This window comes from Salvelinus sp. IW2-2015, linkage group LG9 (assembly GCF_002910315.2).
Source record: "Salvelinus sp. IW2-2015 linkage group LG9, ASM291031v2, whole genome shotgun sequence".
NCBI classification, from domain to species: domain Eukaryota; kingdom Metazoa; phylum Chordata; class Actinopteri; order Salmoniformes; family Salmonidae; genus Salvelinus; species Salvelinus sp. IW2-2015.
Genome location: NC_036849.1, coordinates 25,452,455 through 25,474,545, shown reverse-complemented (window position 1 = coordinate 25,474,545; position 22,091 = coordinate 25,452,455). Strand labels below are relative to the sequence as shown.

Sequence of the window (22,091 nt, the reverse complement as noted above, 5' to 3'; positions counted from 1 at the left end):
ATGTTCCGTGGTTAAAGATACTGAGATTTCTGTGCATGTGCAGGATTTTAGTTTTTAACGTAGCTGCTGTCTACTCCGCTACCTACGCAGCTGTTGCTTGGGGGCTGCTCGTGCTTCGCTGCCGCTTCCTCCCTGATCGTCGATGAATGTTGTACACAAAAGACATGTCGATGTGTTCCAACTATGCACGTTTAATCGCCTCAGGCTATTAAGCATAAGTTGATTGTTATTTTTTTCAAGAGGAGTTGCATGCTGACTACACCGGCCATGCGCGTGTCATCGTGCACATGTTGATTTTGTCTGTCCCCATCAGACGCAATCATGACTAGAGGTCGACCGATTATGATTTTTCAAAGCCGATACCGATTATTGGAGGACCAAAAAAAGCCGATACCGATTAATTGGCAGATTTTTATATATATATATATATATATATTTGTAATAATGACAATTACAACAATAGTGAATGAACAATGAACACTTTTATTTTAACTTAATATAATACATCAATAAAATCAATTTAGTCTCAAATAAATAATGAAACATGTTCAATTTGGTTTAAATAATGCAAAAACAACGTTTTGGAGAAGAAAGTAAAAGTGTAATATGTGCCATGTAAAAAAGCTAACGTTTAAGTTCCATGCTCAGAACATGAGAACATATGAAAGCTGGTGGTTCCTTTTAGCATGAGTCTTCAATATTTCCAGGTAAGAAGTTTTAGGTTGTAGTTATTATAGGATTTATAGGACTATTTCTCTCTCTACCATTTATATTTCATATACCTTTGACTATTGGATGTTCTAATAGGTACTTTAGTATTGCCAGCCTAATCTCGGGAGTTGATAGGCTTAAAGTCATAAACAGCGCAATGCTTGAAGCATTGCGAAGAGCTGCTGGCAAACGCAGTAAAGTGCTGTTTGAATGAACACTTACGAGCCTGGTGCTGCCGACCACCGCTCAGTCAGACTGCTCTATCAAATCATAGACTTAATTATAATATAATAACACACAGAAATACGAGCCTTAGGTCATTAATATTGTCAAATCCAGAAACTATCATTGTAAAAAAAAAAAAACGTTTATTCTTTCAGTGAAATACGGAACCGTTCCGTATTTCGGGTGGCATCCATAAGTCTAAATATTGCTGTTACATTGCACAACCTTCAATGTTATGTCATAATTACGTAACATTCTGGCAAATTAGTTCGCAACAAGCCAGGCGGCCCAAACTGTTGCATATTCCCTGACTCTGCGTGCAATGAACGCAAGAGAAGTGACACAATTTCCCTAGTTTAATATTGCCTGCTAACCTGAATTTCTTTTAACTAAACATGCAGGTTTAAAAAAATATACTTCTGTGTATTGATTTTAAGAAAGGCATTGATGTTTATGGTTATGTACATTCGTGCAACGATTGTGCTTTTTTTCACAAATGCGCTTTTGTTAAATCATCCCCCGTTCGGCGAAGTTGGCTGTCTTTGTTAGGAAGAAATGGTCTTCACACAGTTCGCAACGAGCCAGGCGGCTCAAACTGCTGCATATACCCTGACTCTGTTGCACAGAACGCAAAAGAAGTGAAACAATTTTCCTAGTTAAAAGAAATTCATGTTAGCAGGCAATATTAACTAAATATGCAGGTTTAAAAATATATACTTGTGTATTGATTTTAAGAAAGGCGTTGATGTTTTATGGTTAGGTACACATTGGTGCAACGACAGTGCTTTTTTTTCGCGAATGTGCTTGTTAAATCACCCGTTTGGCGAAGTACGCTGTGATTCAATGATATATATTTTTTTATTTAAAATGTTTAAATTTTACCCCCTTTTCTCCCCAATTTCGTGGTATCCAATTGTTAGTAGTTACTATCTTGTCTCATCGCTACAACTCCCGTACGGGCTCGGGAGAGACGAAGGTCGAAAGCCATGCGTCCTCCGAAACACAACCCAACCAAGCCGCACTGCTTCTTAACACAGCGCGCATCCAACCCGGAAGGCAGCCGCACCAATGTGTCGGAGGAAACATCGTGCACCTGGCGATCTGGTTAGCGTGCACTGTGCCCGGCKCGCCACAGGAGTCGCTAGTGCGCGATGAGACAAGGATATCCCTACCGGCCAAACCCTCCCTAACCCGGACGACGCTAGGCCAATTCTGCGTCGCCCCACGGATTCAATGATAAATTAACAGGCACAGCATCGATTATATGCAATGCAGGACAAGCTAGATAAACTAGTAAAATCATCAACAATGTGTAGTTAACTAGTGATTATGTTAAGAGTGATTGTTTTTTTAAAGATACGTTTAATGCTAGCTAGCACCTTGGCTCCTTGCTGCACTCGCATAACAGGTAGTCAGCCTGCCACGCAATCTCCTCGTGGAGTGCAATGTAATCGGCCATGATTGGTGTCCAAAAATGCAGATGACTGATTGTTATGAAAACTTGAAATCGGCCCTAATTAATCGGCCATTCCGATTAATCGGTCGACCTCTAATCATGACACGCAGGTGAAAATACCAAAAGCTATTGTGAATCAAATATTTTAATTTAGGGGCAGATCGATACAACAGTGCAGTTCAAGAAGAGTTAAGGAACATTGAGTTGTTATTTTATCTGACATGCATGTGGTCCACTTATTAGCTGGTTATTTGTAGAGATCTTACCAGGAGTCACACAAGTGTGTTTCTCTACTCTGATAATTCATCCACAGATAAAATGGCAAACCTATTTTTTAGTTAGTTAAACCCATGTGGGTTATTTATCTTCCTGATATCCAGTAAGGGGGTGACTTGTAGTGCATCTCCAATAGAACCAAGCTATGGCTATGAAGATGCTCGTTAATGCATGTGAGCAGTGTGTGTAAAATGATTGAATAACATGTATGTGCACATTTATTTAGCAACTGTCGCGCACTCAACATGGCCAGTGTGGTTTGCGTGTTAGGCTAGATGCAGCTATACACAAGATACATGTTCAACCAGGGCTGTAGCTACATATGAGGAAACCGATGTCCGGACCTCAGTCATTTTTCAGAATAAAAAATCTTATAAATAGTTTTGGGGGAACTGTTGGGGTCTCAACTTACTGTTGAGAGTTAGAATAGTAGAATACACAAAGTGCAATTTTGAAACTTGGTTGTGTATCAGCAGTTTTCCTCTTGTTATGTCGCTCACTGACAGTCACCCAATTAGTCCATGTCAGTTAACATTTTTTAGATTGGTAAATTAGTCTATAGCCAGCTATCTTACCTTGTAGTAATCATGGCCGAATTACTGGCAGGGCACTGACCTCCAGGGGGGACCCCATTTTAATTTTGTTAGTCATTCTCACTCAGATATCAAATTAACATGGCATAAGTCATGGCAAAATGTGTAGAATTTCAGGAAAATAGCTTTAAATCTGCAACAACAAATCTGTAAAGCAAACTTATTTGTTCACCTTTTGTTAAAGTATTTTTCTGGTAACAGAAAGCATTTTAGAGTTTTTAAATGGTATAGAAATGCAGTAAATGAGCTTTAACTTAAAAAATATCTAGATTTGGACCTCACTAAAACTCAGACCCTGGCTATGGCCCTGTGATCAATATGTTCGTACAAGCTTTGGTGTCGTAACAGTATTGCAACATAAGCATGTTTTGAAGATTCTAAAGAACATGTTCTGAGAATAGGCCTATACTGTCTACATTCCCGCCAGTGATAACACATACAGCAAAAAAAACAAGCAAGTCATGAAATATTGAATGACCTTGTATTCAGATGAACTATTTTGGATTTAGAAGATAATTATTTGCCTCTGTGTAGACAAACCAACTGTATTGTTGAATACTTCACAACTGGATTGAAAAACCTTGTAAGATGTAATCATTTAGCTTTATCCACTTTTATTGAATCGCTGCGGTAAAACTGTCATTCTGATCTTGGAATGTTGTGATCACAGCATGTAAGTGTGTATAATTTGCATATCCAGACTCAACTCCAAGACACCATTGCTGGAATGTTACAATGTTCACCCCCCAGGTAGCTGGGTTTGTATTGTAGTCATCCCCTTGACATGTGATACGCTTGATGTTTGAGTTTGACAGCTGTCAAACTCCGATTACGCCCATACATCACGGGCTGTTATCGTTGGACAAATTTGTTTTGCATCGCACCCTGCCTCATGTCGGCGGAGTATGCACATTTTAGACCATTCCATTGGACCTGAAGTGAGTTCTCCACCCACCCGGGGCATTGGGCGACGCAAAATGAACTCGTGCATTTTCAGTCTGGTTACCGGTCGGGATATGTACTCGGCTTCCTAGATCGTTCAATAGGCTACAGTGGTTCCTCCTTTAAAAGTTGCGAGCTTACACCGCGGGGCTTAGAGGTATTCAACGTCACGGCTTCATTGCTCCAAGCCACCACAAGGGGGAGTTAGAGCACTCATTATGCATTTGGGTCCCAAGGTTTTTATGACCACTCAAATCGAGTGGTTCCAATGATGAATTTAACGCAAGCCACCAGTCCCTGCTGATCCTCAGTAAAGATGGCTGACAAAACATTACTGTGGAAGCAAATGTAAGTAATTATAACGTCATAACAAGTCAAGCAAAAAATGTACAATTGAGAGGAATATGTTAGTTAATGTAGAGACAAATGATTGTGCATATTTTATTTGTTTAATTTATGAAAATCGCTATTTAGCAAGTTTTTTTTCAGTCATATACAATACTAGGTGTATCAAACGCCATTCTTTGAATGATGCTGTGTCTGCATGTATGTATTACAATTATATACTTCAAGTGTTTACCACTCCTGGGACATCATGATTACACGTTGTAACTATGCAATAGACTAGAAACATGATTTAAGTAACGGCTGATTTGTAATTCATATATACAGAAAAAAACAGTACACTGCACTTCCTATGCATATCTAACTCCCTTCATCTGCATTAATCTGAGAAGGTTCTCCCAGCCATGTGGACGATTGAAAACAGGGCAGCAAAGTTTGTTACCAGAGCGGTTTAGAGCATGTTACTATTTGCCCGTGAATAACCAGACCTTCATACAAACTTGCTATGCTGAATTCTAGATGCACAACCGAAGATTCTGCCATATCCTGCCAGCACACCCACAAGTGAGCCACTCAGGCGGAGAATGACGTGTGGAAGAGGGCGAGGAACGAGATGGGGGAGTAACAATCCAGGCTATTTGCTCTGAGACCGGCATAATAATGTAATGAAACAAGCAGGGAGCCGGTTTCAAACCCTCAACATTCTAGCCTGAAGTCCAGCACGCTATCGACTGTGCCCAAATGTATTAATTGGGGCAGATTGTGGCTAAAAACACTTGTATCAATTGGAATCTTTAACATGTGGAAAGGGTTATTAGTTTTTCACAAGCGCAGCAGGCTGGGATATTAACTGAACAATAGGCTATTATTCAACCTTTACTAAAGAATTGCCTAATAGCTGAACTAGGTGTGACAACTTGAGCTAGGTGTAACCCCCCCCCCCCTCATTTGTATCTACCTTTCCACATCTACCTACACATGGTTAATGTTCTGGGGGGGGGAAATATATATATTGGTCATGGCTCCCGAGTGGCGCAGCATCTCGTTGCAAGAGGCTTTACTACAGTCCCTGGTTCGAATACAGGCTGTATCACATCCGACCGTGATTGGGAGTGCCATAAGGTGGCGAACAATTGGCCCAGCGTCATCCGGGTTTGGCCGGGGTAGGCCGTTGTAAATAAGAATTTGTTCTTACCTGACTTGCCTAGTTTAAACAAAAATGAAATTTAAAAAACAAACTGGCATTAACCGCAGCGCAATCAATAGGAGGTGAACAGTGGCTGGTGCCGTTATGCTGTTCTGCTATTCCAAGGATGTGTAACCAAAGAGAGAGACCACGAGCGGGCACAGAAAACTGGGATGGATCCCGAGGCAAATGTGGCTTACCTCTGGGTGTTCATTAACACTGTCTCAGAAGTTTCTGTCCATGACTGGCATTAAAGACAAGAGTTAATGAGTACTTGAGGTCACCGAGAAAGTCAGGACATGGCCTGCTCTCCCTTATGTAAGGAATTAGGCACTTTCCCATGTTTACTACAGTATGTACTGTAGGCTTTGTTTACTTGTCAGACTGCACAGTAGCCTAATAAACAAATGCAGGTGGCTTGTCTTCTAAATGCTTCCAAATGTAAAGGCATATACTGTACAGTACAGTATTTCTTCCATCAGCTTCTTTATGATTTCCTTAATAAAATAATGATAAAAAGTACTTTTTCAAAATGCAGATGTTGTTTTAGTTATGGATCCATAACAAATTCCTATGGGAATAAATATCACTGATTTACAGAAATATTGGAACAAAGTTGTCTAATGATGGCAAACAATTCAGAATCCTTGGAAGTTGGAGTCATTAAAACTAGTTTTTCAACCACTCCACAAATTTCTTGTTAACAAACTATAGTTTTGGAAAGTCGGTTAGGACATCTATTTTGTGCATGACACAAGTAATTTTTCCAGCAATTGTTTACTGACAGATTATTTCACTTTTAATTCACTGTATAGCAATTCCAGTGGGTCAGAAGTTTACATACTCTGAGTTGACTGTGCCTTTAAACAACTTGGAAAATTCCAGAAAATGATGTCATGGCTTTAGACGCTTTTGATAGGCTAATTGACATKATTTGAGTCAATTGGAGGTGTACCTGTGGATGTATTTCAAGGCCTACCTTCAAACCCAGTGCCTCTTTGCTTGACGTCATTGGAAAATCAAAAGAAATCAGCCAAGACCTCAATAAGGAAATTGTAGACCTCCACAAGTCTGGTTCATCCTTGGGAGCAATTTCCAAATGCCTGAAGGTACCACGTTCATCTGTACAAACAATAGTAAGCAAGAATAAACACCATGGGACCACGCAGCTGTCATACCACTCAGGAAGGAGATGCGTTCTGTCTCCTAGAGATGAACGTACTTTGGTGCGAAAAGTGCAAATCAATCCCAGAACAACAGCAAAGGACCTTGTGAAGATGCTGGAGGGAACAGGCACAAAAGTATCTATATCCACAGTAAAACGAGTCCTATATCGACATAACCTGAAAGGCCGCTCAGCAAGGAAGAAGCCACTGCTCAAAAACTGCCATTAAAAAAGCCAGACTACGGTTTGCAACTGCACATGGGGACAAAGATCGTACTTTTTGGAGAAATGTCCTCTGGTCTGATGAAACAAAAATATAACTGTTTGGCCATAATAACTATCATTATTTTCGGAGGAAAAGGGGGGAGGCTTGCAAGCCGAAGAACACCATCCCAACCGTGAAGCACGGGGGTGGCAGCATCATGTTGTGGGGGTGCTTTGCTGCAGGAGAGACCCTGTCTCTTATACACATCTAGATGTGTATAAGAGACAGACCTTAAGCAACATCTGAAGACATCAGTCAGGAAGTTAAAGCTTGGTCGCAAATGGGTCTTGCAAATGGGCAATGACCCCAAGCATACTTCCAAAGTTGTGGCAAAATGGCTAAAGAACAACAAAGTCAAGGTATTGGAGTGGCCATCACATAGCCCCTGTCTCTTATACACATCTAGATGTGTATAAGAGACAGGCATTATGAGGAGGAAAGGTATGTGGATATATTGAAGCAACATCTGAAGACATCAGTCAGGAAGTTAAAGCTTGGTCGCAAATGGGTCTTGCAAATGGGCAATGACCCCAAGCATACTTCCAAAGTTGTGGCAAAATGGCTAAAGAACAACAAAGTCAAGGTATTGGAGTGGCCATCACATAGCCCTGACCTCAATCCTATAGAAAATTTGTGGGCAGAACTGAAAAAGCTTTTACGAGCAAGGAGGCTTACAAATCTGACTCAGTTACACCAGCTAAGTCAGGAGGAATGGGCCAAAATTCGCCCAACATATTGTGGGAAGCTTGTGGAAGGCTACCCAAAACATTTGACCCAAGTTAAACAATTTAAAGGCAATGCTAGCAAATTCTAATTGAGTGTATGTAAACTTCTGACCCACTGGGAATGTGATGAAAGAAATAAAAGCTGAAATTAAATAATTCTCTCTACTATTATTCTGACATTTCACATTCTTAAAATAAAGTGGCGATCCTAACTGTCAGGAATTGTGAAAAACTGAGTTTAAATGTATTTGGCTAAGGTGTATGTGAACTTCCGACTTCAACTGTACTATGTTATTACAAAAAAAGCTTTTAAGTTCTCTGCTAATGCCTATTTGGAAGACCATCAAATGCTTCTCAGATGCTATCTGGTGTTCAAACTAGCACTAACTTGCTTTAACAGAAAACATTTCTGAAAATTAGATAACGTGCCACAGAATGCTGCAGCAGCCTGCAAGGTGTGCTGCAATATGACAACTTTTAAAGGACAACCACTGTACTTTCGTGATCATTGAAAGGCGAAGTAGCAGTTATAGGGCCTGTGTGTGGTTAAAACAGTTTTTTTTGTGTGAAGTTACATGCATGTATCTAGGCAGCATATCAAACACAGGCAAGATACAGACATCATTGCAAACATTGGCTATAGGAGGCAAGTCTGGCTAGTGGCTTCGATATGGCAGCGACTATAAAAATTAGCCTACATCACACAACGTAGATTGTTTTTTCTTCAATGCGATGTGTAGGGACTTGCAACTGCAATATCCGTTACAAGAGACAGAAGGTTGTATCCTTCATAATACATTGCCTTCAGAAAGTATCCATACCCCTTGACTTATTCAACATTTTCTGTATATTGTTCTGAAGCTATTACACTGTTGCTTTGGTTGTATACATGGGGTCATTGTCCTGCTGGAATGTAAATCTTCACCCCAGTCTAAGATCGTTTGCAAACCCCAGGCGTGCTGTCATGTGCCTTTTTCTCAGGAGTGGCTTCCATCTAGCCACGCTCCCATAAAGCCCAGATTGGTAAAGTGCTGTAGAGACTATTGTCCTTCTGGCAGGTTCTCCCATCTCAGCCAAGGAACACTGGTCATTGGGTTCTTGGTCACCTCCCTGACCAAGGTCCTTGTTGCTCAGTTTGGTCGGACGGTCAGCTCTAGGCAGAGTCTGGGTAGTTCCATATGATGAAGACCACCATGCTCTTGYAAACTTTCAACACTCTAGAAATAGTTTTTACCCTTCCCCAGATATTACTCGTCACAATTATATCTCTGAGATCTACAGACAGTTCCTTGGACTTCATGGTATAGTTTCTGTTCTGTCATGCACTGTCAACTGTGGAACCTTATATAGACAGGTGTGTTTCTTTCTAAATCATTTTCAAACTATTTGAGTTGGCCACAGGTGGACTCCAATCTAGTTGTAGTGTCATCTCAAGGATGATCAATGGAAATTGGATGCACCTGAGCTCAGTTTGGAGTGTCATGGCAAAGGAGTGTGACTATTTATATAAATGAGATATTTCTGTATTTAATTTTCAATCAATTTGCAAATATTTCTAAAAACATTTGTTCACTTTGTCATGATGGGCTATTGTGTATAGATGGGTGAGAAATGTAAATTTTATCCACTTTGAATTCGGGCTGTAACACAAAATGTGGAATAAGTCAAGGGGGATGAATACTTTCTGAKGTTACTGTGTATATATACTTTTTGGTAATGTTTGTTCAAATCCCCATAGGGTTTTTAGTTCAGATATGAGGCAGAGACATCGGCTACATTGTCATGTTTCAGAAGAGGCTGAATAAAGAGAGCTACGTAGAATAATTGTGTGCGTAAAATAACACATACGTAGAACATGATCCGGCTCCTTAGCTTGAGAAAGAGGTTTCCAGAACCAGGCTATGAGGGGTGGCCAGTCCTCTTCTGGCTGTGCCGGGTGGAGATTATAACAGAACATGGCCAAGATGTTCATAAATGACCAGCATGGTCAAATAATAATAATCACAGTAGTTATCAAGGGTGTAGCAAGTCAGCACCTCAYGAGTAAATGTCAGTTGGCTTTTCATAGCCGATCATTAAGAGTATCTCTACCGCTCCTGCGGCCTCTAGAGAGTTGAAAACAGCAGGTCTGGGACAGGTAGCACGTCCGGTGGACAGATCAGGGTTCCATAGCCGCAGGCAGAACAGTTAACTGGAACAGCAGCAAGGCCAGGTGGACTGGGGAGAGCAAGGAGTCATCATGCCCGGTAGTCCTGACGCATGGTCCTAGGGAGAGAAAGAAGGAGAGAATTAGAGAGAGCATACTTAAATTCACACAGGACACCGGATAAGACAGGAGAAGTATCCAGATATAAAACTGACCCTAGCCCCCCGACATAAACTACTGCAGCATAAATACTGGAGGCTGAGACAGGAGTGGTCAGGAGACACTGTGGCCCCATCCGATGATACCCCCGGACAGGGCAAACAGGAAGGATATAACCCCACCCATTGCCAAAACACAGCCCCCGCACCACTAGAGGGATACTTTCAACCACCAACTTACAATCCTGAGACAAGGCCGAGTATAGCCCCAAAGTCTCCGCCACGGCACAACCAAGGGGGGGCGCAACCCAGACATGAAGATCACGTCAGTGACTCAACCCCCTCAAGTGACGCACCCCTCCTAGGGACGGCATGAAAGAGCGCCAGTGACTCAGCCCCTGTAATAGGGTTAGAGGCAGAGAATCCCAGTGGAGAGAGGGGAACCGGCCAGGCAGAGACAGCAAGGGCGGTTCGTTGCTCCAGAGCCTTTCCGTTCACCTTCACACTCCTGGGCCAGACTACACTCAATCATATGACCTACTGAAGAGATAAGTCTTCAGTAAAGACTTAAAAGGTTGAGACCGAGTCTGCGTTTCTCACATGGGTAGGCAGACCATTCCATAAAAATGGAGATCTATAGGAGAAAGCCCTGCCTCCAGCTGTTTGCTATAGAAATTCTAGGGACAATTAGGAGCCTGCGTCTTGTGACCGTAGCGTACGTGTAGGTATGTACGGCAGGACCAACTCGGAAAGATAGGTAGGAGCAAGCCCATGTAACGCTTTGTAGGTTAACAGTAAAACCTTGAAATCAGCCCTTGCCTTAACAGGAAGCCAGTGTAGGGAAGCTAGCACTGGAGTAATATGATCAATTTGGGTTCTAGTCAGGATTCTAGCAGCCGTATTTAGCACTAACTGAAGTTTATTTAGTGCTTTATCCGGGTAGCCGGAAAGTAGAGCATTGCAATAGTCTAACCTAGAAGTAACAAAAGCATGGATTAATTTTTCTGCATCATTTTTGGACAGAACATTTCTGATTTTTGCAATGTTACGTAGATGGAAAAAAAGTGTCCTTGAAACAGTCTTGATATGTTCGTCAAAAGAGAGATCAGGGTCCAGAGTAACGCCGAGGTCCTTCAGTTTATTTTGAGACGACTTTACAACCATCAAGATGAATTGTCAGATTCAACAGAAGATCTCTTTGTTTCTTGGGACCTAGAACAAGCATCTCTGTTTTGTCCAAGTTTAAAAGTAGAAAGTTTTCAGCCATCCACTTCCTTATGTCTGAAACACAGGCTACTAGCGAGGGAAATTTTGGGGCTTCACCATGTTTCATTGAAATGTACAGCTGTGTGTCATCCGCATAGCAGTGAAGTTAACATTATGTTTTCGAATGACATCCCCAAGAGGTAAAATATAGTGAAAACAATAGTGGTCCTAAAACGGAACCTTGAGGAACACCGAAATGTACAGTTGATTTGTCAGAGGACAAACCATTCACAGAGACAAACTGATATTTTCCGACAGATAAGATCTAAACCAGGCCAGAACTTGTCGTGTAGACCAATTTGGGTTTCCAATCTCTCCAAAAGAATGTGGTGATCGATGGTATCAAAGGCAGCACTAAGGTCTAGTAGCACGAGGACAGATGCAGAGCCTCGGTCTGACGCCATTAAAAGGTCATTTACCACCTTCCAAGTGCAGTCTCAGTGCTATGATGGGGTCTAAAACCAGACTGAAGCATTTCGTATACATTGTTTGTCTTCAGGAACGCAGTGAGTTGCTGCGCAACAGCTTTTTCTAAATTTTTGAGGGAATGGAAGATTCGATATAGGCCGATTTTTAGTTTTTTATATTTTCAGGATCAAGGTTGGCTTTTTCAAGAGAGGCTTTATTACTGCCACTTTTAGTGAGTTTGGTCGAATCTGGTGGATAGATAGCCGTTTATTATGTTCAACATAGGAGGGCCAAGCACATGAAGCAGCTCTTTCAGTAGTTTAGTTGGAATAGGATCCAGTATGCAGCTTGAAGGTTTAGAGGCATGATTTTTCATCATTGTGTCAAGAGATATAGTTAAAACACTTGAGTGTTTCTCTTGATCCTAGGTCCTGGCAGAGTTTTGCAGACTCAGGACAGCTGAGCTTTGGAGTAATACGCAGTTTTAAGAGGAGTCCGTAATTTGCTTTCTAATGATCATGATCTTCCTCAAAGAAGTTCATGAATTTATTACAGCTGAAGTGAAAGCCATCCTCACTTGGGGAATGCTGCTTTTTAGTTAGCTTTGTGACAGTATCAAAAATAAATTTAGGATTCTTCTTATTTTCCCAATTAAGTTGGAAAAATAGGATGATCGAGCAGCAGTGAGGGCTCTTCGATACTGCACGGTACTGTCTTTCAAGCTAGTCGGAAGACTTCCAGTTTGGTGTGGCGCCATTTCCGTTCCAATTTTCTGGAAGCTTGCTTCAGAGCTCGGGTATTTTCTGTATACCAGGGAGCTAGTTTCTTATGACAAATATTTTTAGTTTTTATGGGTGCGACTGCATCTAGGGTATTGCGCAAGGTTAAATTGAGTTCTCAGTTGGTGGTTAACTTTTACTGCTCAGAAACCCGGATCCGGGAGCACCCCACCCCCCACACACTAATTAGCATACCTAGCATAGCTTCAAAAGTAGATAGTAGCATCTAAATATCATTAAATCACAAGTCCAAGACACCAGATGAAAGATACAGATCTTGTGAATAAAGCACACCTTTCAGATTTTTAAAATGTGTTACAGGGAAGACAAAATATGTAAATCTATTAGCTAAACACGTTAGCAAATACACCACTATTCTAACTCCATCAGTTTCTTACTCCTTCAGGTGCTATCACCAATTCGGTCAACTAAGATATTGATATCCACTAACCAAGAAAAAACCTCTTCAGATGACAGTCTGATAACATATTCATGGTATAGGATAGTTTTTGTTAGAAAAAGTGCATATTTCAGGTAGAAAATCACAGTTTACAATTGCACCACCATCACAAATCGACTAGAATTACTAGATAGAGCAACGTGTATGACCAATTTACTCATCATAAAAATTTCATAAAAATAGACAAAGCATAGCAATGGAAAGACCCAGTTCTTGTGATTTCAGACCATATTTCAGATTTTCTAAGCGTTTTTCAGCGAAAACACAATAAATCGATAAGTTAGCATACCACATGAACAAACGTTCCCAGAGCATCGATTCCAGCCAAAGAGCGCTATAACGTAATCACCGCCAAAATATATTAATTTTTTCACTAACCTTCTCAGAATTCTTCCGATGACACTCCTGTAACATCATTTTACAATATACATATACAGTTTGTTCGAAAAGGTGCATATTTAGCCATACAAAACCGTGGTTACACAATAAAAATACTAGGAAATCAAGCCTCAATGTCTGACGTCATCTATCAGAGTGATCTAGTTTAATTGAAAGCTAATCATATACTTGACTAAAAAATACAGGGTTTACAGGAATCGAAAGACAATTAGTTCTTAATGCAACCGCGGATTTACATTTTTAAAATTATCCTTACTTTTCATACAGGGTTGGCCAAGTGAAGCTATACCAAACAAAATGGCGAATGATGCGTTTAAAATATTTCGACAGAAACACGGTTTATCATATTAATATTGCTTACTTTGAGCTGTTCTTCCATCATATTCTTGGGCAATGTATCCTTTCTATGTTATAAACGTCTTTTGGTCGATAGATGTCTCTGTCCTTCGAAATGTCCATCACCAACGACCGACTCCCTAAACGTGTGTCCAAACTTTCAGAACGCACAACAAGAAATTCCTCAAAATCGACTACATAACGGATATAAATTGATATAAAAGGTTCAAATTCACTACATTATGATGTTTTTAACAACTATAACGACTGAAAACATGACGGAGAAATATTCCTGGTTAGAAAACGATTTGGAACGAGACAGGTCGATGGCCTTCAAGCTTGAGGCGCACATTGAGAAAGAGGGGTCTCTGTACATTTTTGTCATTATAATGGCTGTGAACGTCCCATCGATTTCATTGAAAACGTGATGACGTACAGACACCCAGAGGAAGACGTAGGCAGTGTCGGTTCCTTCATAGCATTCATGTGCCTTATAAACAGACCCAGATCAGAGGTAAAAATTTCTGAAATCTGAACCCTGTCATGAAAAGTGCTGTAGAAATTGTTCTGTACCACTCAGAGACAAAATTTCAACTCCTATAGAAACTATAACTGTTTTCTATCCAATATAACAATAATATGCATATTGTACGATCAAGAATTGAGTACGAGGCAGTTTAATTTGGAAATGTAAAAAAAAAAAAATGCTAACAGCTCCCCTATTGACAAAAGGTTAACTGATTTTTGTCCTCTGACGTCCTTGGGTAGGCAGAAGGAGTCTGGAAGGGCATCAAGGAATCTTTGGGTTGTCTGAGAATTATAGCACGACTTTTGATGCTCCTTATTTGGGGTTTGAGCAGATTATTTGTTGCGATTGCAAACTTAATAAAATGGTGGTCCGCATAGTCCAGGATTATGAGGAAAACATTAAGATTACAACATTTATTCCATGGGACAAACTAGGTCCAGAGTATGACTGTGTGCAGTGAGTAGGTCTACGAGAACATGTTGACAAAACCCACTGAGTCGATGATGACTCGAAAGCCTTTTGGAGTGGTCTGTGGACTTTTCCATGTGAATATTAAAATCACAAAAATGTTAATAATTATCTGCTATGACTACAAGGTCAATAAGAATTCCGGAACTCAGTGAGGAACGCTGTATAGCCCAGGAGGCCTGTAAACAGTAGCTATAAAAAGTGATGAAGTAGGCTAAGTAGATTCATGACTAGAAGCTCAAAAGACGAAAACGTCTTTTTTTTTGTAAATTGAAATTGCTATCGTAATGTTAGCAACACCTCCGCCTTTGCGGGATGCACGGGGATATGGTCACTAGTGTAACAGGAGGTGAGGCCTCATTAACACAGTAAATTCATCAGGCTTAAGCCATGTTTCAGTCAGGTCAATCACATCAAGATTATGATCAGTGATTAGTTCATTGACTATACCTGCTTTGAAGTGAGGGATCTAACATTAAGTAGCCCTATTTGAGATGTAGGTATGAATCTCTTTCAGTAATGGCAGGAATGGAGGAGGTCTTATCCTAGTGAGATTGCTAAGGCGAACACCGCCATGTTTAGTTTTGCCCAACCTAGGTCGAGGCACAGACACGGTCTCAATGGGGATAGCTGAGCTGACTACACTGACTATGCTAGTGGCAGACTCCACTAATCTGTCAGGCTGGCTAACAGCCTCTGCCTGGCCTGGACCATTTCATTGTGGAGCCTAGAGGAGTTAAAGCCTGTCTATGTTGGTAGATAAGATGAGAGCACCCCTCCAGCTAGGATGGAGTCCGTCACTCCTCAGCAGGTCAGGCTTGGTCCTGTTTGTGGGTGAGTCCCAGAAAGAGGGCCAATTATCTACAAATTCTATCTTTTGGGAGGGGCAGAAAACAGTTTTCAACCAGCGATTGAGTTGTGAGACTCTGCTGTAGAGCTCATCACTCCCCCTAACTGGGAGGGGGCCAGAGACAATTACTCYATGCCGACACATCTTTCTAYCTGATTTACACGCTGAAGCTATGTTGCGCTTGTTGACCTCTGACTGTTTCATCCTAACATCGTTGGTGCCGACCTGGATAACAATATCTCTATACTCTCTACACTCGCCAGTTTTAGCTTTAGCCAGCACCATCTTCAGATTAGCCTTAACGTCGGTAGCCCTGCCCCCTGGTAAACAGTGTATGATCGCTGGGTGATTCGTTTTAAGTCTAATACTGCGGGTAATGGAGTCGCCAATGACTAGGGTTTTCAATTTGTCAGAGCTAATGGTGGGAAGCTTCGGCGTCTCAGACCCCGTAACGGGAGGAGTAGAGACAAGAGAAGACTCGGCCTCAGACTCCGACTCGCTACTTAATGGGGAAAACCGGTTGAAAGTTTCTGTCGGCTGAATGAGCGACACCAGTTGACCATTCCTACAGCATTTCCCTCCAGAAGCCATGAGAAAGTTGTCCGGCTGCGGGGACTGTGCGGGGGGGATTTATACTACTATCTGTACTTACTGGTGGCACAGACGCTGTTTCATCCTTTCCTACACTGAAATTACCCTTGCCTAACGATTGCGTCTGAAGCTGGGCTTGCAGCACAGCTATCCTCGCCATAAGGCGATCGTTCTCCTGTATATTATGAGTACAGCGACTGCAATTAGAAGGCATCATGTTAATGTTACTACTTAGCTTCGGCTGTTGAAGGTGCTGACGAACCATGTCCAGATAAAGCGTCCGGAGTGAAAAAGTTGAATGAGGGAAAAAAGTTGTGAGGGAAAAACTYAAAATATAAACGGTAATTAAAAAGTAAAAAACGTAAAGTTGTCAGCTAGCAAAGTAAGGTTGGCAACAAAACGCACAGCAACACGTCTGCAAGTTCAAGAGGAAGTGACGACACAGCTTACCCAACCTTTGTTGATACATTGCATGTTTTCTCTTAGCTACTTCATGTAGCTAACATATTCTTGCTTTGCATATTCCTCTTTGATTTAGAAGATACTGTTGCACAAACAACATGCTGATTTAGGTCTACAGCATCACTGGTATTAGCAGGCTGTATTGGCTAGCTACGTTTGCTCTTACTCAGTACATTTATTAGCTATTAGCATTAGCGGCTAACAATTAGCATCTCACAAGATTTAGGGCAACTTGCTAACGGTTTGCTGATGTAAGTAACAAACTAATAGTGTCTATAGAAAGCTAGTGGATTTACATTAAGAAGCAAAGTGAAAACAGCATTGTTGTCATCAACATTGTTGCATGTGCTGCATTGACCATGTCTTGTGGTTGAGGAACATCAAATGTGCTCCTTGAGTGACAGGGGGCGTGGCTAGGTCTGTGTGGAAAGTGGCAAGAAGAGAAAGAGTGAAGAGAGATGACTCAAGTAGCAAAGTAAACTATAAAAATGTATAATACACATGGRGTATCACATTTAACAAACCAAACATTCAAATACCGGTATAGAAGGTAATGTAAAAACCCAAACCGGTCCCTGTATCAATACAGTATCATAAAATACGGTATACCGCCCAGCCCTAATATATAGTAACATGTTTTTGTGTTTTATGGACACAGATTAAAGGGCAGAGCCTCCACTTTTTAACCTGCTTTAATCAATTCCAGCACCAAACCAATGTCTACATATGAGAAAGGTGTTTGTGGTTAAAAAGATAAGACTCCCAAAAAAATGCTTCTCTGTGACATAAGGTATGCTTAAAAGTAATTTTCAAAACCTGTAACAAGTTTCTAGCCCAAGGGAGGGTATTTTCTTGCTCCCCACATCATCGCAAATCTCATGGTGTTTGACAAATTGTGAAGGAAATTTTCTTGTGTGAAGACAGACTTGAAAATGTTAATCTTGTCTTTTGTGTCATAAACAATCCTTGGTTCCTGCTTGTGCTTGGTAAAGATATGAGTTCGGGGGGGGGGGGGGSGCGTCATGACCACCTCCTTAGGACCATCTTGCAGAATGCACAGAAAGTTAAGATAGGAGATGGAGCCAGTCACATGTAGGAACCGATCCAATGAATCCTGTTTGTTGGTTTTTATGTAGCCGTATGTGGGGAACGCCTTTGGAGAGCTCACTTCAGAACGGGACTTTATGTATCTAAGTTTGACTGTGACCTCGCTAGCATTCCAATAAACAATTATTCATTTAGATTTGCTTTGAGTGTGCTTAGGTAGAATTTCCACGACAAAGTGTTTTAACCTTTGATGGTCACCGGGGTAGAACTTCTCTACAAAACTTAGAAATGTGCCGTTTTCACATATGTTAACTGGTATTGTGCTGAAGATGACGTGGAAATCCAGTTTCCCTTTAATCCTGGACTAAATACTGTCAGATTTAAATATCCTAATACAGTTTTGGATTAATCGACATGGCTTGATTTTCTTGATTAATCTGTCTTTGATGAAACTTCCTAAGACATTGATCTGTTCTTTTATCTAACCCAAGACTGTTTCAATCACACAGGACGGAGCCCTAGCCGCAAACAGCCGAAGAACAGAAAGAGCTCCTCTACATCAGCGAAGCCTAAACAACAACAAACATCTTTCACAATTAAGATGCACCACTGTAAACAGTGTGGGAAGAGTTTTAGTAATTATAAAGATCTAAGGAATCATCAGAAAGTGCACAAAGGGAAGTCCTACCACTGCTCTGACTGTGGAAAGTACTTTTCTATCTTAAGTGCTTTGAGAGTACATCGGACAGTTCATACGGGAGAGAAACCTTACTCGTGCTCTGAATGTGGGAAGAATTTTAAGCACATGGGAAGCCTACGAGAACATCAGCTAAGACACATTGGAGAAAAACCCTTTAGCTGCCCTGACTGTGGAAAGAACTTTATAACACAACATTATCTGAATAAACATCGGCGAACTCATACCGCTGAGAAGCGATACCCCTGTCCTGACTGTGGGAGAGGCTTCACTACGGCAGGACTTATGAAAAGACACAGAAGAATCCATACTGGTGAGAAGCCATACCAGTGCTCTGACTGTGGGCAAGGCTTTGCCAGATCCGAGGCATTGAAATCTCACCAGCTTACTCATAATGGAGAAAAACCTTATTCTTGCCCTGATTGTGAGATGAGTTTCAGCTCATCAGCGGGCCTGAAGTATCATCAAATGAATCATACTGGAGAGAAGCCCTACCACTGTGCAGCCTGTAATAAGAGATTCAAGTCAGCTTCAAGCTTAAAGTCTCATCAGAGGACGCACACTGGAGAGAAACCTTACCAGTGTCGTGACTGTGGGACAACATTCTCCAGTCTCAGTAATTTAAAAATACACCAGCGCATTCATTCTGGAGAAAAGCCTTACTCTTGCCCTGACTGTGGAAAAAGATTTTCTGCAGCATCCACTGTAAAAGCACACCAGCGGTCACATACTGGTGAAAGACCTTTTCCATGCTCTCATTGTGGGAAGGGCTTTACCATAAAGGCACATCTTGTGGTACACATGCGCATACACACTGGAGAGAGGCCCTACCACTGCACTGTCTGTGATGCAACCTTCTCCTCTTCAGGTCCCTTGGTGAGACACATGAGAATACACACTGGGGAGAAACCTTATAACTGCATTCATTGTGACAAGAGCTTCAAAACCTTGCATGAAATTACTGGTCATACAAGGGTGCATACAGGAGAGAGACCTTACCACTGCTCTAAGTGTGAGAAGAAGTTCAAGGGCCTGGGAGACTTGAGAAAGCATGAGCACACGCATACTGGAGAAAGAGTAGCATGTGGTCAGTGTAAGAAGACCTTTGCCTCCAACGGAGGATTAAGGTTACACAAAATGTCACACACAGGAGAGAAGCCCCACCACTGCACTGTCTGTGGGAAGAGATTTGTATCAACGTTTCTTCTGAAAACACACCATAGAGTGCACAGTGGAGAGAAGCCTTACAGTTGCTCTGACTGTGGGAAAATGTTTTCCCAACTGGCTAACTTATGGACCCACCAGCGCATGCATACTAGGGAGAAACTGTAATGCTGCTCTGAATGTGGAATGTTATTTCAAAATCTCGCTTGAAGGTGGACGTGGTTTTCCATAGAGACGATCAGCCTTTTTCCTGTGGCCGGTTTGGAAAACCAAACACACACCCAATCCTATTGGCGAAAAACGGTTCCATTGCTCCAACTGTGGTAAAAATGCCACCACATCAGGCCTGAAGTCATAAGTATTTGCATACTGGAGAGAAGTCTTGGTTGTGGAAAGGGTTTTGCATTATCACTTCAGTTGACAGGGTTCACAGTGGTGAGAAGCCTTACATGTGTAAAGACTGTGGGAAGTGTTTTCCCCAGCCCTCTAATTTGAAGTGTCATCAGATACAACACACTGGAATAAAACCACACTGCTGCTCTGACTGTGGCAAAGCATTCACCTTAAGCAACCTAGTGCAACATTGGTGTGTGCAGACTGGAGAGAAGTCCTACCACTACCTTGAATGTTGAAATATCTTTTCAGTATTAAAAGAACACAAGCGTGTTCACTCTGGAGAAAAGCTTTACTGTTGCTCGGACTGCAAGAAGGACTTTGCACAGATTTGTAACTTAAAAGAAACACCAGAAAACATCACAAGCAACATGCAGTAGTCAAAGCTAAGAAGTAGATGTGACAGTAGGGCCAAGAGTTTCTCTTTGCTCCAAATGGTAGCGCTTAAACAATCAATGTACACCTCTACATAAGTGTGTTTTTAAATTAAACGGTGGGAATGAATGTGGATTGTACCAGTATGGGGAAAACATTTGAACCAATTCAATGTTAGTGATTGATGTAGAGTTATTATAGCTAAACATTGTTACGCTTAAACTTTTATGCTATACAAAACTGATTTGGCTTAACAGATGTATAATTTTTTATTTTTTATTAATGACAGTTTAATCGAACAATCCATGTGGTTATAATATAAAATAAACTTAGTATATGATTTCCTATGCAGTTCAATAGTAATCTACTATGAATAATTTGTGTGGTTTTAGTACCAAACATTCACAAAATTATTAAATGCTCTTTAACCCTGAATGTATTTTTCTTCACTTTTGTCCCTCTGGTCTTGACAGTATCCCTAAAAGCTGATTTGTGTGTGATACATTTCATTTAGTGAGCTTTGATTACATTATTGTAACAAGTGCTTTTTCCTTTGCAAGAAATTCCATGTTGCGGGCAGAGGTGGTGCAGAAACTTACACATTAATTTGAATTTCAACCAATGTCGGATGAAGTGCAATTTCTAAGTGGTCTTTACGAAAGCAGTCTTAACTAGTGTATGGGGGTGTTAAAGCTGGAACCCTTAAAGGCCCCATTCAGTCTTTGTAATTGTATTTTTAAATCACCACTGTATGTTGAATAGATCAGTGTTAATTTAATGAAAACTCGATGTTTAATATATTTCACAGAGCCTCCTTTGCTGTTTGAAATGCTCAGTCTGATCTTGTGGGTGTTAGGAAATTAATGTGAAGATATTTATATACATAGCCCTGATTGGCTGGTAGGATGGTCTAGAGCCTTTACCCAGATGAACAGTCATTGGTCTATTATAATCAGATCGCATTGTGACATGTGGGCCAAAAGCTCCATCCTACCTGAACAGGCTGAAATTCCAGACAATTTCTTCAAAGGACTCTTGTACAAAAAGGGCATTATCATAATTTCAGTGTTATATCGACCTCACAGTGGTGGAAAAAGTACCCAATAGACATACTTGAGTAAAAGTAAAGATACTTTAAAAGAAAATGACTCAAGTAAAAATGAAAGTCGCCCAGTACAATACTACTTCAGTAAGTCTAAAAGTATTTGGTTGTAAATGTAATCGCAAAAAACTACTTTAACAAAATTAAGTATACATTTCTAATTCCTTTAATTAAGCAAACCAGACGGCATGATATTAGAGATTACATTTTTTTTTTTACAGATAGCCAGGAGCACACTTCAACACTCAGACATCCTTTACAAACGAAGCATTTGTGATTAGTGAGTCTGCCAGGTCAGAGGCAGTAGGGATGACCGGGATGTTCTCTTGATAAGTACGTGAATTAGACAATTTTCCTGTCCTGCTAAGAATTCAAAATGTAATTAGTATTTTTGGGTGTCTGGGAACATGTAAAAAGTACATTATTTTCTTTAGGAATGTAGTGGAGTAAAAGTAAAAGTTGTCAAATATAAATAGTCAAGTACAGATACCCACAAAAATGACTTGAGGTATTTTAGAGTATTTTTACTTAAGTACTTTACATCACTGTGTGGAAATGTCATTAATAAAAAT

At 40.9% G+C, this 22,091-nt stretch overlaps 1 protein-coding gene across 3 annotated transcripts in view; it reads left to right on the top strand.

Moving 5' to 3' along the window:
• LOC111968870 (zinc finger protein 658B-like) overlaps nt 1-22,091 on the top strand; it is a 42,988-nt gene that overhangs the window by 7,363 nt on the left and 13,534 nt on the right. Inside the window, exon 4 of one of the 3 annotated variants that reach the window (XM_023994793.3) lies at nt 18,298-20,852. The exons of the other annotated variants lie outside the window; for them this stretch is intronic. Coding sequence (XP_023850561.1) covers nt 18,298-19,817 — 1,520 coding nt within the window. The 3' untranslated portion in view covers nt 19,818-20,852. Of the gene's footprint in view, nt 1-18,297; nt 20,853-22,091 lie in introns of those variants that run through there. 3 annotated transcript variants of the gene reach the window in all.